Here is a 17,670-nt window from a genome sequence, read left to right as displayed (position 1 = left end):
CGGTTGGCATAGTGCAGACTAGATATTGCGCACCGTGATGTCAGCGCACACATTTTGAAAACACATCCGTAAGTTCTGCTTTTGAGTTCAATTATGTAATTAGGTTGATAATCACAGTGACGGAATTTAACTGCCTTTAATTTGTTATTCAGGTGGAGATTTTAAGCAGCCGGTGGAACAGTCTAGGGGTGTTTTTGCTCATGGTTCATCTACAGCAACTCAATAAGAGACAATGACATTGAAAATTAAAATGAAGATCCGGATACCTGCTTCTTTTTCGTCAATTTCAATGAGTGATGCGCAACGATGGCTTTCAGATCTCCGATATTGGGGAATTATATTCTTCTTTTTCATCACTTGATTTGAATGTTAAGTAAGTGCAATGTACAACAGTGATCATTCTTGACACTTTATCTCGCTTCTGATTTAAATATGGACTTCGTTTGCTTTAACTGTGCTGTAGGCAACTGTCAACTGCAGCATGTTTGCTTTCTGGATTTTGTCCATCGTGTTTTCGTATGTGAGCCAAACTAGCTGTTGTTCAGACAGTCGACAATGTTGATAAGTCAACCCTCTACTCTGCATGTAGACTAACCCTAATTGAAAGCCGCACCCCCATCTTCACTGTGATTTTTATGCAAAACAAAAATTAGTTTAATGTAAAGTTGTTTTTGTTCATTAAAACCAGTCACTAATCGCCACCGGGTAAATTCGGTTTTAAAAGAAAAGAAAATGAACAGATTGATTTTACACACTATAGACGATCGAATCAAAGGATGTATCAACTGTGGTAATAAGCGTCTGCGGGCATATTATTCACTGTAAATAGGTGATCCAGCCTATACATCATCTTCAACAAGTTTTTACGTTAGCTGTACGCTGATATGTCATTTAAATAAGGCGTTTGCAAATAATTATTTTCCGTTGACTATACTTGCAGTCACTAATTCACTGTGGGCTATTGTGTGAGCTGACCTTAACATTGTTCAAGAATAACCTATAGCCAAACTATTGTAGCCACCAATTCAGTCACAATTAGTTGAACCAAATTACAACGAGCTACGGTGTAGTTTAACCTCAACCATCCCTTCCCTATCATCGAACCATTGTTTTTTAATTTAACGTGATATCAGATGACCAGTTCAGTTCTATATTAGCCTATGCATTTCATGTTAGGCCTTGCAATATATTACACTGTACATATACCTACCTTAACGTGTTGTTACAATGTTGCCATTGCACTTGTAGAATTGAATTATGTTTTCCCAAATAAAACACGTTTTAATTAGGCTAAATAAAAAATAGGTTATGGTCTATCCTGGAAATGATTCTAGTCTACTTTAAATTTGCTCGGAACAGCAACAAGATGCACTGTATTGGTCAAGAAAAAAAATGTCTTATAGGTAATTTAAACTTAACGACAATATATCAAAGAGATGTTGCATGGTCTACGCCTCAAAACCATCAGCATCCCTACTTGAGTAATTGAGACGCGGCATGTCATTGCAAGTGTTAAATATATTGCTAATTATGCGGACGAAAATTAAACATCAGTGTTATGGTAATCAGCCTACAGCTTCCCTCAGCTGTTGACGTGAACACTTGAGTCTGGGATTTAATCTAACAGTCCAATAAGCAATACATGTGAACATCAACTCCAAAATGCTCCATTGTAGCCAAGCTAATAATGGTGGTACAGTAACCCATTTTATCCACATATACTATTTTACGTCTCTTATTTGAGAGATGTACCCAGTTAGTAATGCAATGTAAAAAATATTAACGTAAATTGATTATTATGTTTGGTCAAAATAAATAAAAATAAACGTTTTCTCTTTTAATAACGATACAAAAATAATAGCTTAATTGAAACCTTTATCCAATTATAACCACACTGGTCTACTAACACTTGTGGTTTACAAACATGAAATCTTCAGTAATTACATTATGTTATTGCACTATAATGTTCCCTACTGGTTTCATTACCATAATGATTATTACAATCATCATTAACACATAGGCTAGCCTACAATTTTATTAGCATCCTATATAGAGCTTAAATATTGTAGACTTTATCTTTGTATGACTGCAACATGTGTACTATAAAGCTTTTTAAATTGTCATCTCGGAAATGAATCTCAGGTTCGTTGTTTTTCTTGAGTTATCAGATTCCTCGGACCCAACCCTGGGATCGCCAATCGGCATCATTCTTGGATGGAGTGGACCAATCAGCGACCGTCTTTGATGAATATTCATGAATCCTTGATTCAAACCTTTGAGCGAGTTTGTCTAGACCCACAGCATCATACCTAGACTTTTCACGGAGACAAACTACATTTTCTTATGAATGGAAAGAGAAAAAATCAGTACAGCTTAAATTGGGATCCATCCTTCACTGAGATCATAGAAGAAAACAAAAAAGGAAGAGGAGAGACCCGCCAGAAGAGATGACAATGACTACAATACCAGAAAGTCTTAATAGCCCTGTCTCAGGAAAACCCGTTTTCATGGAATTTGGACCACCAAGTCAACAAATGTCGCCTTCCTCAATGCCTCACGGACACTATTCCATGCACTGTTTACATTCTACCGGTCATACTCAACACGAGAATTCATACAGTCCAGCCTCATCATTTCCCAGATCTCTGGGATATCCTTACGTTAACTCCGTCGGTAGCCATTCCACAAGTCCATATCTCAGCACGGTGCAGTCCTATCAAAACAGCTCGGCACTAACGCAGACACGGTTAGATGACACAGGTAAGAACGCATCTAAAATACGTTTCTATCTGCAAAATTATTGCAATGTTTAGGGTCATTTTCGGTCCAGCACGTTGTCTGAGAATTGGATTGAAAAAGGAGCCCAGATGTGCGGGCATTAGACTTGGTAATTATTTATTGCGTAATGCTATAAACAATGTATGCAATTACGGGTAATTATACCTAAACCACAGCCTGTAAATCTTGCACAGTGATGCTCATTTCTGTGCTGCACTGTCGGCGCGCGCTGTCTCCTGAGTAATTTTTCCTTTTCTGTCGCTCTACAGCAACAGAGACCGAGAAGAACACGGTCGTGGAAGGCGGAGAGGTGCGGTTTAATGGAAAGGGAAAAAAGATTCGAAAACCAAGGACAATCTACTCCAGTTTACAGCTTCAGGCTTTAAACAGAAGATTTCAACAAACTCAATATTTGGCATTGCCGGAGAGAGCCGAGCTCGCAGCATCGTTAGGACTGACCCAAACACAGGCAAGTTATACCATATTTCTCCGGCCATTAATTTCCCAAAGGCCCCTTAGCTTCGCTTGCTGATAATATTGGAGGCTACAGAGCTTTGCACTTTCAGGATGCTGTAGATGTTCAAGGAGTGTATCATATATATTTTGGTTTGTACATTTTACAACATGAATTCTTAATTTGGAGGGGTGCTTGAATTCTGTTTTATATTCAATCATATCAAAAACCTTTGCGTCACGGCCTGTCTCACGGGGTGTGTGGTCTTATGGCAATGTTTAGGCCTACATATTCTTACACTTCTCGAATCATATATATTCTGTCTAAATCTTATGAAAATATCTGTTTTCTCAGGTAAAGATTTGGTTTCAAAATAAGCGATCAAAATTCAAGAAATTGATGAAGCAAGGTGGTGGCACAATTGATACCAATGCTCTAGCCAATGGTCGCGGACTTTCGACCGGCTCTCCCTCTGTAGCACCTGTTTGGAGCTCACCGGCAACCGTGAAAACGTCAGTGGGGGCTCAAGGGTCCTACATTCCCAGTTACACCTCATGGTATCCATCTGCACACCAAGAGTCTATGCAGCAACCGCAGCTCATGTGAGGATAGACATAATAAACCTGCCCCGCCCTCTATACAACCATGGCCCGTATCAGGAGATTTGGGGTCAATCACCCAGCGTGGCCCTGCACTGCCCCGCTGCAGCCATGCACAGATGTAACCCGGAGTTTGCTCCCAACGTTGCCAGATGACACATTGGCCTTCTCGTACCGACCGACGGGATGAGACCAGCATGGGAGCCGAGAGACTGAGAAGGCACTCTGCGCCATGGGCAAGAAGTTCTTTGAACCTCGTGACAGATATCGGACATCATGAAAAATGGTTCTTCAAGCTGCTGTTATTACATTTTGTGTCTTTTTTAATCGGCTACTTGTTAAAGTAACTATATCGACATGTAAGTCAGTGAGAGTATATTTATGTGTTGGTTTTATTTGCTACATTTCCAAACATATATGAAGATCATGATGGGCCTATAAGCCCACGGTTTGACCATTACCTCAAACCGTAGCAAAGGCTATAACGGACAAATAACATAATTGGCCTGTTATTGGTCTACGCTCTTGACCAAGGAATGTATAGGCCAATTCATCAAGGGTTTTTTTCCCAAATAGTAATGGCTATACATTTCATTTCTGTTTCATTGTCTCTAAATCTTACAGTCCCAGTATGACAACACCTAATCAACTTTAAATGAATTAATTTGCACCACAAATTGGTATGTTATCCTGTTTGATGTGTTAATTTAAGTTAAATTATTTAGAAATGTTTCTTCAAAGTCTATGTGTTTATTTTATATACAGGTGTGTTTGAGTTACAATGACAACAGTGTGCTACTATGCTGCAGAATTGCAAGCAAAACTTCTACGAAAGAGTCCTAAAGATTGTGAATAAGGTTGAAACAACAGGTAGCTGCTTTCGAAAAGCATTGAATTATTCCCGAAGTTAGAGATGGTTTGACACTGTTATGTAAATGTGTTTTATATAGCGGGCAGATTGTACATACTAGGCATTTTCATCTTTGGTTTGTGCTGTAAACGATACATTGTGAAACAGGATTTTATGTGTTCATTACGATAAATGTGATTAGCAGTCTACATAGAAATATTTAGTTTTGTATTGATCACTTTAATTTATTGATTTGTTATGGAGTTTATGTACATAATGTGTAAAGTTTGAAAACAGTAAAAATATGATTTAAAAGGACTGTATAATATTGTCATACTTATGAAGCAGGATATAGCCTATAGGCCTACTGACTTCAAAAATGTTTGGCACAGACTCAGGCCTATATCGAGTTGATGACAGGGGGAGGTGGTAACAATGAATAGAAGATAAAATAAATCACATGATGCATCCATATGGCAGTTATAGGGTCAACATTTAGGATAGTTTGAGTTATGAATGTGTCAACAATATTGAAGTCTTTGTAGGCATAGGCAGTCCACTGTTATTTCATAACGTTTAGTGAGAGGCAAAGGCTCTCTATTAATTTAAAAATAAAAGCGTAGACTAGGTACCCACAGGCCACTTAATCCACCTGTCCCAGTTTCCCAGATGGTTGATGGCAGGACGTGATGTACAGCCCCAAAACGCCGATGAATCATGTGTCGGCTTCTGTCAAATTAATTGTTATTCTCTTAACAATATAGGCTACTTGTTTATGTTAGTTCCATTTAGCCGCATCAAGCGCTTTTCTACGGTTCCAAACCAAAACGAGTTTTCATCGATGAATAGAGGAGAGCAATGTTGTGTGTTAAGTGAATAATTGGAAGATGGGCAGGTGCTCAAAAAAAAGGTTGCATGGGGGGGTTGGGTGGGGGGGTTAAAATGTATATAAAATGTAGTAAAAGTTCAAAGTTCAAAGGGGATTTTGTTGGTGTTGATAGTTTAACTACTTTTACAAAAAACCTTGATGTATCTGATGAGCCAAGGTTAGCAGCAACGCGGTTTAACAGTCTAATTCCCCAGACACAAACTAATAAAGTAGGCTACAGTGGCCAATATATGTAATGTAAGCCTGTGCTACATAGTCTTAAAATTAATCGATGGTTTACAGAAAATGCTTTAGGCCTATAACCTGAATTGGATTCGGTGCTCATTGCCCTTTATGTGTGTTTGCATGTTTGTAAGGCCGTCTGCCTAGTAGTCTACACGTTTTTTTTAACTAGTGTTTTTTTCTAAAACGTTTACTAAATTAACATTTAGCAGGTTAATTTGACACAATTTATGTGCCTTGTTATTTTTTGGGGGACTGACATGACAAAACAAATTCGACGTCCCTTGGGAAGTTCAGAAGCCGAGCAACTTTGAGGCTCTGATGTTGTGTTCTGCATGTAACCCATCCTTGGTAGTGTTAGACGTATTTCTTATATACAAAAATAGAAGGCTATATGGCGTGGGGCTTGGATTTCATGAAGCCTATAGCCTACATGTTTAAAATAATGTTTACGTATGGAGTGTGGGTTTTGATATAATGAGTGATATTATTATTATTATTATATTAAATATTGTAATAATTTGTATCGGTATCATTAGGCCATTGTAAAAAAATATATAGGCTATTATATTAAATAGCATATTGTTCTGAACCATTATTAGGCTATTGTTTGATGTTGTTGTGGTTATGTATATTAGTACGATAGATTTAGTAGCAGACCTAGTAGTGGAGTAAAATAAGTGTAGTTGTAATATCATCCATAGCCTTACTTGTGACAAAAGAATATTTCAACAATAGGCAACTCTTTTTAATAATTCGACAGGCCTATACCTTGCAATTGCGCGTATGGAATCGTGTTCTATTGAAATATCATGAAAAGGCATTGAAAATTATATGAATAATTAAAAATGTGAGCTGTAGGTTTCTACCATATCTAAATCTCCTCTCCCAGTCTTTTGGAAATACTAGTCACAGCTGCACATCCAAGAGGGTCAGCGCTATTTCGCTGTATTCTCCCCTTGATTACGAGCCGGGCCCATCAAACCCAACATAATTACAGTAATTTCGCCCTTATTTATTCTAATGCAGTTTCCCATCTCTGGGGTAATTATGAGCAAATTTTTTTTCGCACGGAGAATCTTTCTGTGTTAACAAAAGAGATAGTGCTCTGAAAGAAATGTGCTGTGCAATGAAAAAAGTGGAATAGGTGAGCTGCCATCTCGCCGCTGTTCCTTTACATGATGGTAAATTGCTTGCAGGTGTATGGAATGAGACTGTCAATGCAAAGAGGTTTTAAAATTAGCAAAACGATTTAACAATGTAAGAGTAACGAAAGAAGAAACAAAATGACAGAATAAGATGAGTCTTATGTCATGCAGTCTCCCCACTCCAATCTATATCAATGGTGACCATTTACTGATCGAGATACAAAATCAACATCACGTAGTCTATAACTCTGCGCGCGTCTAGGATATAGGCCATGGCCTCAAGAGACACCATCATTGTATTTTTCATTCATTTTTGTTTCAGCTCATTATCAAAAATAATTCACATAAAATGACTACAGTGTAAACAAGGTAACGAGTCATATAGCCTATAACCGGCTCATGATACAATTCACTTAAACGCAGTTAAAATAAGCTTGATGTAGCTTGACAAACCAAAGGCTAAATTTAAATTGCATAGGCGTGCATAATTAGGTCATGGTCAAGGTAGAATTCCGTATAAACCGACTAAAACAATATTCATTTGTCAGGCATGGCACAACCATTTTTATTTAAATTTGAATAATGAATAAAACTAATGTAATTTAATGGGAAAATATAGCCTTTCTGTAGCTAATTACAAACATCAAACACAAAAAAAGACTAATTCTCAAAATGTTTTAAAAAATATATCTAACATTCACACTCACCTCAATATATTAATGGAATCACGTAGACTTTAAATTTCACTGATTTAGAAATGAAAAAAGGGTAGTATCCTTAGCCACCCATGGGTGTAGGTTCAACGCTTGAATTCCATAAACTGCCGCCTATGTAGTGTTAAATGTTATAACAGCAGAGTTCGGAATATGACTGAAAATGTCTGCTTTATTTCCCCTCTTTATAGCTGATGGAAAAAATGTGGATTATTAGCATAAATGTTTACTCCTCATTACGCTGATGACATTGTGCACTCGAGATCTTGGTAATCTTAGGGAAAATTATGAGTAATTTTTAAAATTTAAAGCAGCAGTTACCATGCAATTCAGGCTAATTCTGCGTAGGCTCCACACGGATATAATTATCGTCGAGTCAAGATGTTGTGCTAAAAACTATGCATTGATATTCCCATGTATTATGTACATACAACTTTGACAATGTTGATGCTTGAAATAGCTGGAAATTGTCTTCCGCAAAATTACAACCCATATTAGGACATCTAAAATTGCGAAGAATTATATAGTAATTGCAGGCTTTCAGAATGCAAAAGCCAGAATGCTCAAATTGAAGCAAATGTGGCTGAAATTACAGATCAGGGTATAAATTAGGATAAGGGGTATGGCATTTTCAAGTTGCACATACAGGATTCCGGAAGTATAAAACCACATGCATGAAAGTTAGTCATGTTTATGTTCTTTAAAGCTTTTCTGCACGATGCAGACTAATAGAATTGCGTTTTCTTTGTTTCGTTGTATTTACTTTTTGTGGCAAACGCCTCACCGCACACTGTTTTTACGGATAACTTAAGGATAACATTGAAACTAACTGTTGCAATGGTGCATTTTGCTTAAGGACCGCACAGAGGCAGGTGAAAAAGGGCATATATTTTGAGGTAGAATCAAGTTGCTCAATCCAGACGCCTCCAGGGAAACTGTCACAACGTGTAGGCAGCAAGCAGCCCTTTACGCACACTCTTCCACATGAATACGTGCCACTTAGTACGCGCGTATACGTCAAAGAACTGTTCAGTTTTAAATGTGTCACTAATGTATTTTATATATAGGCTTTATTTTTTTCTTGCCACATGCTCACTTAACATGTGATAGCGCTTCTATCCCCTGGGACTCGTCCTATCAAGATAAAGCCGAGACAGCCCAAGGGAGAATGTTCCATCTTGTAATGTGGCAATCACTGACAAGGTACATCCTAATTATGCAAAACGATTCCACTTTATATGGCTTATGATCACTCAACCGAGGCTAGCTCTGTGTCGACTGAATGATCAAACGCAACTAAGTCTCATTGCACATGATAAGCCGTGTTGTATATGCCTCACACTACACAGACCGCTTTGAGCAGAGAGCAACATTGATATTATTTGAATATCCGCTAACGTCGTCTGTTGTTAATTTGTACACATGCGTTATTAAATAATTTAAACGTATTGCAAATGTTTCAAAATGTAAACCATTGTAAAATGTCTTTAACACTTTAACATACGCTTCGTCTAGAAGAATGTGTGATATTTAGACAGTGCTAGCAACGCCAAAGGTTTTAACACTGCACATTGTAAAGCGGTCTAGCGCGCACTGATGAGAAGGTCTTGTTTTGTGAGTGAACAAGATGTAAGAACTGTTTCCATGTTGTTTAGCTTTGGGCGGTCTCGGGTCTAGTTTTTTGGTTGGGCTGAGTTCATAAAATGTCTGGAGAGCGGCGCTCTGACTCCAGAGAGTCTGAGGGCTCGAGCGCAGTCATACGCCCCCATCTTCACTTCGCATGCCAAGGCGTGTTGCGTGCCTACAAATACTCCACTTCTCTCTGGGCCTCCAGGCACTGTCTCGGCTCGGTTAATCATCTTGTCTGTATCAGGTTCCTTGGACCAAACTCCAAGGAATCGAGATGGTTCAAGGCGTCATGAAATATAATTGTTAGAAGAGATGCATCAGATACATTCTCCAATATTGTTTAGTTTTTTTCAATTCGACTTAAAGGCTACACGTTTAGGGCTTTCCAAAACATGAATGTATAAAAAATTGTGGTATACAACTATTTACGAGAGTTACGTGCCATATGTATTATGAAAGGTTAAGTTCCATGCTGGCGCCAGAGGTCTACAGAGGGGCGGGGAGCTAAAACATGTTTTTGTCTTTGCAGGTTATAAAATAAGCCTGTTCCTCTGTGCACATCACGTGTTAATCTGTCAGGTAAATCAATAATACAAATAAATCAATTAGGTTCTATGTTTAGGCCATTATTGATGTTGACCAGCTTCTGTATGTTCAGTAGGGGTTTGAGGTTAATAGTTGAAATGAGCGTAAATACCATGCAAGTGCACAGAAAACATTTTTATTTAAATAACGTCTCATAATATAAATCAAAACACTACTAACCTTAAAAATAAATAGGACAAAATACGATCAAACTGAAATACAAGTTAATTAGAAGGTGGGACAATCAGTAGTTTAAGAATGAATTTGTCTCCAATATCAAAGAGGAATGTATGTCAATGCGGCATATAAAACGAGATGATGTAGCCTATACAAGATGGATCCAGACACTTACCTTACAATAAATCAAACAGCGACATGGATATGAGGAAGGAGTACATGTAAAACATTTTCCTTGTACAACAAAACTGAGGTTATTTTCAAAAGGCACGATATACAGTTAAAAAGTGTGCTACATTTGTGACAGATATTCCTGCAAATTACTTTCAATGCAGGGATTATGCAAAAGTGACGTCCGCGTAAAAGTTGGTTAACTTTCTGTGATTGCTTTGGGTTATTAGTGGTTCGTAAACCTTATCAATCGAAACAAAATAAATAAATACAAAAATAACTGTAAAAATATGTCTAGCGTTTGCCGTCGTGAAATTCCTGGTTGGTGTGAATTTGTGTCCAAAGTTCGCATGTATTGGCGCTCTTTTCTTCACCGGTATTCTCCAAGTTCAAGTCAGATGTTTTAGAAGATTTTAGAATATTGTTCCTGCGCTCATGGCGTTGTGATGGTGATGAACAAGCGGGCCTGGTTGAAGATGAGTCGCAGAGTTCGTTGCTGAGTACCAAGAGTAGTTTGCCAAGAAAGAGGGCGCAGTCGTATTTGGAGGACTGTTGCTCTGAGGTAAGCTGGAGTTTACAGTATTCATTCTTTGATTCTGTGGAAAGTCCCAGGCAATGGCGGGAGGGGAATTGCAGGGGGGAGACTCACTGGAGGCCACATGTTGGTCGGGAGGAATTTCTCCACTTTTCCACAACTTTTTAAATTTGGAGCGGCGGTTTTGGAACCAAATCTTCACCTGAGGAAATAACATATTACAGTTAGTGATCCAGTACTTCCCGTAGGCTAAATAGGATCCATATTTTTGGCAAGGTGGACACTAATGGCTTCTACATACAATGCTATCAGACATTACAGTGGGGAAACAAAGTGAGGACTAATAGTAGACTCCATATAAGATAATTACGTATATCGACCACTGACCTGCGTTTGGGTTAGGCCCAATGATGCTGCCAATTCGGCTCGCTCTGGTAAAGCCAAGTACTGTGTCTTCTGGAATCTCCGCTGAAGGGCCGCTAGTTGGAAACTTGAATAAATAGTTCTGGGTTTTCTGACCTTCTTTGGCTTTCCGTTAACCATTCGGATTTCAGGTTCGCTTTCTTCTTTCTCTGAGAAAAACATAAGAGTTAGGGAAAATCAGTGGAAACGGGAAAAATACATTCAGGTTACTCGTGCGGACCAAATTGTATAGGCTAGGCTGGACATATAGGAAATTGAATTTACCTGCATCAGTTGGCGTCGGTGAAGAACTCGAGACATAAGAACCGTAGGTACCATACGAGGAGTTAAAACCGAGATCGTATGATTTGGTGTTGTATACGCTGGTCATGGCGTTGCCGTGGTACTGGTAAGAACCAAGTTGACCATATGGAGACCCTGCGCAGTGGCCAGGCTGTTGGCTGTTATAGTAGCTGCTGTCCGTAGCCGTAGATACTGGTAAAGTTGGAGACTCCTGCGATTTGTGCAAGCTGTGGTAATTGTTCGAGGTAATCTGGTTCGAATGCATATCTGTGTTTAGGCTGTCGAAAACTCCAGTCATTGTTTCAGCACTGTTGCGTAAAATCGTCTCCGTTGCTTAAGTGTTGCAATTTGTACAGCGGCAAAACAAAAAACTATCAAATGTCAAATAAGCAGTATGGTAAATAAAATGGCATCCTCATAAATCGCACCCAAAAGCGTCAAAGGTGTGTCCCCTTCACAGTGGTCTGTGATTGTCTGCTACCTTCGATGCAAGCGGGCGGGCATTTATCCAGCGTCACGTGAGAGGCAGAGCTGGTATACTTGAGGCAGCCAATGACTGCATGTCTGACAACTCCCCACAGACTCTGAGCGTCCCGTAACGCCTTTATGTGGATGCGGATGTGCATTAAATTAGAGACTTTGGACAACAACAAAAAAATCTGATTTAATTTAGGAACTCATACGTGTCAAAATATTTTGGGAGGTACTGGTAATTCTCTAATTTCACCATTATCTGGCCACCGATTTGAGAGTTGGTCGATGCGTCCTGTGCGCGCAGACTGAGACCACCACTAGGCCTGTTCTTTTTTAGGTTGACCCAGAAAAGTGCAATATCAGCTGTCATTGATTACTTAATATGAAATGTGACAAGACAATCCAAAATAATGGGCTTGATGCAATTCCTATATTTAGCCTACACTAATCACGTTTGAAAAATCACACACCTCTCCTTTTACACACGCACTAAACGTGACGACTTTACAACTTATAAACAAACACATTAGAAATATAGGGATTATGTAGCCGAAACGACCATGGCAACTTAAAACGGACTCTAAAATGATCGATTTATGCATGGTTTAATACCTGACGTCCTAAAATTAGAGACCTCAGTGAGCCTTAAAGTCCTATTATTAAGTTATACTCGAGGTCCCTAATGAACAGTCAATGGCACTAGCGTCCTCGTGTGGTGGCAGTCAGAAAAGTTATTGGTTTTCAATGGAATTGCAGATACAAGTTCTAACAGATGTTTTGTCCTACATTTGTAAATGTTTATTGCAGACACACACCCAAGAAGGGCAAAGTGCAATGAAATACGTAAAATAATACCTAATTGGAAGCCTAACGAATCTACTTTCAGTTGAAATGATGGACGTCGACGTATAGGCTATGTAGGCTACGAAATCAAAGACAGCAAAATAGGTTAATAATTTTTAGTAAAGCCATTTAAAAGGTAAACGTATTCTATTGTTACAAGAACAGTGCACGTTAACTGCATGGTTGTCATTTAGCGGCATCCTTCACTGAACCACCTGTTCATTCTACCTCGAGGTGGCAGCATGGTCACTTGTTGATAAGTGACCTGCCGGTGTTGGGCATAGTCCTTCAACATCATTTATATAAATGACCCACAGGAGTCAGTGTAATCACATTCTGCCAGCAGGACCTTCTGCCCCCCCCCCCCCCCCTCCTTCTCTCTCTCCTTCTTTCACCTTCCTCCCTTTACCGATAAATCAACCATATCTTACTGAACAGAGATCTACCACGGGGTTTCTCCCAGGCTGGCCATCTGTTGTGGAGGACATGGTCGGTTATTTCGGTTTCCCAGACAGGCTGCTGGAGTCCCTGGTCCAGTCCACACATTAGGAGGAGATCTATCTGGCCATTGTTCTCATGGATACAGGCCGTCCCTCCCCAGAGAGCATCGGCTGAGCTCGGCTGTCCCAGCTCATTAGAGATCTCCACGTCTCTCTGCACTCAGCCGGCTAACCCCAACGCCCGGCCTTCTGCAGACAGGACAAGGACCCTTCAACCAAGTTGGAAGCAGATAACTACCACTTGATAGTTCACAGAGAATTTCATAAGAGTTTGAGCTTTGGAAAGGTTATAGCTTATTAGCAAATGGCCAGTTTCACAAAATGTGTGTGAGTCAGTGATCAAGGACTGTTCTCGCTCTGGATGTGGACAAAGGGGTTTTGGTCCTCGAAGAGGTGTCTGTTCCCAAAGCCTGGAACCAGATCCACTTGAATGCACACCTGTTTCATTTTAAAGTGTGCCTGCTAAGATGGCACAAAATGCAAATACTTGGCATGGATAGCCCACACACTGTCAACGGCAATTTGGGAGAGCAGATAACCTTCAGGAATGCATGAGTCATCACTTGTTCACATGCTGGGACGGAGGGATTTCACACTGTGGTGGCAGTGTCTCAGTGTGCTCTGACTCCCCTTCAGGCCCTGTCAGAGCACTGGACCAAGCCTGCATATACAACCAATACTAACACACACACAGGAGCCCAGATTATGTTAAAATTCTTCCAGTAAAATGAGACCAGTGTTTCGGACTGTCTCTCTTCTCAGGACAGTTAGAGAGCTCAACGTTAAGGTTTTAGAGGCTCCCTCACACATTGAGATTCACTCCACGTTCGCCGCAAGTCGACTTTGTCAGATTTCTGTTTTTGTATATCCCTGAAACCGCTCAATATAAACAAACTCTCAGAGCTCAGAGTTCATTACACGTCGATAGGCCTGTTCTCTCTAAAGGTGGGTTGCCATGGTGACGTTTTGTTGATTGATTTCCCACTCGCTCGCTCTTTCTCTCCGTATCTCTATCTGTCTGTCTCCTTCTATGTTTGTCTCTCCCTCTCTCTCCCCCCTTTCCTCCCTCTCTCCCTCTCTCTCCCCTCTTCCCTCCCTCTCTCCCTCACCTCCACTCTCTTCCTGACTGTTTCCTGACTGGAGACAGGAGGCGGGAGACGGGATACAGGAGACAGGAGACGGGAGACGGGAGACGGGAGACAGGAGGCAGGAGACAGGAAACAGGAGGCAGGAGGGCAGGAGACAGGAGGCAGGAGACAGGAGGCAGGAGGCAGGAGGCGGGAGACGGGAGGCAGGAGACAGGAGGAAGGAGGCAGGAGACGGGAGGCAGGAGACAGGAGGAAGGAGGCAGGAGGCAGGAGACAGGAGGAAGGAGGCAGGAGGCAGGAGGCAGGAGACAGGCTCTGGGATCTCTTACCAAACCTGTGTCCAAAACCTACCTCTGTTCCTCCTCATGTCCCTCATGCAGTCTTCTCAGCATGTGTTTGTGATCAGGTATCTCTTAGTGTCGCTCAGCTACCCTCGCTGGTTAGGATAGAGAGACACTGTGAGATGATTTACTTTCCTGTTCATTCACTCTGAACAAAATTATGTTTCTCCACAATGTTTAAGCCATCGAATGTTATTGTTTTATATAGGATTCGATAGATGTTGGCGACTGCAAGGAAGAACAGTCTTTATGTAAGTGTACCTTGAGCCACCAGAAGGAGGTACTAACAGTTTTAGCATTTAAGGACTGGTACCTGACTTGAGTGGATGCTGTTTAGTTTAGATACTGAACTGCTGTTCCAGATTAGCCAATTGAATAGAGCCACTACTCTGTCTACCTTTTGATGCATGATCAATTATTTAATGTTTGTTGAAAAGGTCATTTATTATTAAGTAAAGCTTCCTGTGACTAACGACTATTGGCAAAGTTGATGCAATTTTCTGTACTCTCAAAAACTGAGGCATGTTGTAATGGTTTTATTAGAAGATGTGCTTTCAAGTATTTTTATGTATTATTTTTGCGTAAACATACAAATGTAGGTTTGTAAATTATTGTGTTTATGGTGTCTTTTAATTGATGTTTTGACTATTTTATTATCTGTTGTGTAGTCATGACGACACAATAAAGACTAGACGAGGTGACTGCGAGATGTTATCCACCGCCCTCTCTAGATAAGAAGACCCTTTTCTCTCACTCTGTCTATCTCTGACCCCCTCTCTCTACCCCTAGCTCTACCCCAACCTTTCTCACACCTTCTTTTCTGCCCCCTCCCCCCTCCTATGTCTCTCTCTCTCTCTCTCTCTTTCTCTCTCTCTCTCTCTCTCTCTGTCTCTCTCTCTCTCTCTCTCTCTCTCTGTGTCTCTCTCTCTCTCTCTCTCTCTCTCTCTCTCTCTCTCTCTCTCTCTGTCTGTTATTTGCTTGCCACAGAAATTCACAGCACACAATCTGTTCAAACTCAAATGAACAAACAGAGCCCTGTAATGGCTATGACACCCTCCCGTTCTCTTACCGGAGGAGAGGAAGAGTGAACATCTCTTTCTCGTCCTCCTCGTCCACACCCACATCCTCCCAGCCACAGTGGTACAACAGCAACATTCCTGTCCTATCTCCACCTGCTCTGCCATCACGTAACTCAAAACAAAACCGTTTCAATAAATACAACCAGGTTGATTCAACACAGAATAATGAATGCAAATGTGTCATTACAAAAGTCAAACCAACTGATATTGACTCATAATAATCATTCAAAAGCAAAGTCAAGCAAAACTAAATAAAATAGGGTGAACCATGTTGGGGTATATTGATAGTCGTGGTTTGTATTTGTTGGGCTGTTGTGTTATGATTGATTTGATGAAGGTTATTCATTTTGTGTTATGTCTTTGATGTTTGGACGTTCTGTAAAACTGTACACGAGCTGTCGAGGAAAACTGTGCTGTAAGCTTAGACCGAGAACAAGTCTTCTGAGTAAATGAAGGAGCTGCAAGGGAGATGGTCACTCATGCTAACACTTAGCTAACAACACCCATGCTAACACTTAGCTAACAACACCCATGCTAACACTTAGCTAACACATCTCTCTCAGTGGGCAGCTCGGTTACACGTAGCACGCTAAAGCTATTTAAACTTTTAAGTGGCGACTCCAACCTCCTGTAGTCACAACTACTGGAAGTGTTGGGAATCTAAGTCTCTTTCTTTGGATTTTTAGGGTAATGCTTTCTTTGACCCGGAGCCAAATGTCCAAACTGGAACAACAAAGATAGACTTAAGGCTGTAGCTATCAGGATGCCCCTCAACGGTCTTCGAGCTAACTCTTTCTGTTCCCACAAACTTTCTCTCTGATAATGGGAACGAGAATCAGTTGCTGGAACAAGTGGATCTCCATGCATCTAAAACTACAGAGAGCCCATGAACAGTCATGGCAGTCATGGCAACCAGGATATGGCGGGGGATGGGAACTGTAGTTGTCTGAATGCTGACAAGGGGCTTCTAGTGGTGAGAGGTCTGACTAATCAAACCTCAAATCTGGGACGGAGTTCATACTGATGAGTGTGTGAGGGTTAAAAGATCAACATTCCTGCTCAGTGATCGAATAAAAAAGAGTCTGGAAGGAAAAAGATTTCAACTGGCCACTTGCCAACAACCTTACATTTTTTGTCCCGGACATCAAACTTGATTACAAAGACTCGTTGAATGATGTGATTGAGCTTTCATTGCTAAATTGCTGGGAACACGCATCTTGTTTTCAAACTAAACATGCTTTAGGTCATGGTGTAATGAAGCTGAAAAAGACACCTTGTGTATCATGCCTGTGAAAACATAGAGGGACACAGTTTATCTGGGGCTCAATGTATCCCTGGGGAACATTGAAATCTGCTTGCGCTTGCTGTGTCCTGTAGAAAAGCTGCCATGTCTTTCCTTATGCAGATGTGGGCAGTGAGAGGAGGAGGGGGAGACGGTTCGTGACAGCTCACAGAAAGATCCTCATGTTGACAGTTGAATGATCCTCATATTGACAGTTGAATGATCCTCATATTGACAGTTGGATGATCCTCATATTGACAGTAAAGGGGAAATGTTTGCTGATTTTGCAACTAAGCACCACTGAAGCGAAGAGAAATGCTGCTGGTGAAGTCCACCATACCATGACGGAGGAACTGTCCTGCTTCTCTCTCGTTTATCTGGAGAAAGTTGAGGATATATCTCCTCTTGAGACCTTTTGTGGCAGTAATCCTCCACAGAGCGACCTGCTGTGCTTGAAAAGCCCCTGTGTTGCCCTCAGCCCTCATAGCAAGTGATGAGGCAGCCACTGGAAGCTCCACATACCTCCTAGCAACTAACATCTCATATCTCAGTTTGTGTACACTACAGAGACAGAGGCACATACCAGGTGTAGACAACCGTAGACTTAT

General features: G+C 40.7%; 2 protein-coding genes across 3 annotated transcripts; one reads left to right on the top strand and one right to left on the bottom strand.

Moving 5' to 3' along the window:
• Nucleotides 1–5,601, top strand: dlx1a (distal-less homeobox 1a). 2 transcript variants are annotated; one of them, XM_047046966.1, is made up of 4 exons: nt 1–373; nt 2,162–2,760; nt 3,048–3,247; nt 3,587–5,601. In XM_047046966.1, exons 2-4 carry the CDS (start codon nt 2,448–2,450, stop codon nt 3,836–3,838), a joined length of 765 nt encoding a protein of 254 aa, XP_046902922.1. In that variant the 5' UTR covers nt 1–373; nt 2,162–2,447; the 3' UTR covers nt 3,839–5,601. The 2 variants fall into 2 exon arrangements, with proteins under 2 accessions (XP_046902922.1, XP_046902920.1); XM_047046964.1 differs by lacking the exon at nt 1–373 and having other exon boundaries at nt 1,914–2,760.
• Nucleotides 5,602–9,987: 4,386 nt separating this feature from the next.
• On the bottom strand, nt 9,988–11,950 carry dlx2a (distal-less homeobox 2a). The gene is made up of 3 exons (XM_047046960.1): nt 11,438–11,950; nt 11,138–11,322; nt 9,988–10,952 (listed from the first exon to the last, which is right to left on the bottom strand). Exons 1-3 carry the CDS (start codon nt 11,751–11,753, stop codon nt 10,629–10,631), a joined length of 825 nt encoding a protein of 274 aa, XP_046902916.1. The 5' UTR covers nt 11,754–11,950; the 3' UTR covers nt 9,988–10,628.
• Between the last annotated feature and the right edge of the window lie 5,720 nt (nt 11,951–17,670).

This window comes from Hypomesus transpacificus, chromosome 23, assembly GCF_021917145.1.
Source record: "Hypomesus transpacificus isolate Combined female chromosome 23, fHypTra1, whole genome shotgun sequence".
In the NCBI taxonomy this organism is placed as follows: Eukaryota; Metazoa; Chordata; class Actinopteri; order Osmeriformes; family Osmeridae; genus Hypomesus; species Hypomesus transpacificus.
The sequence above is the reverse complement of the archived record's forward strand: the minus strand, read 5'-3'. Positions and strand labels throughout refer to the sequence as shown.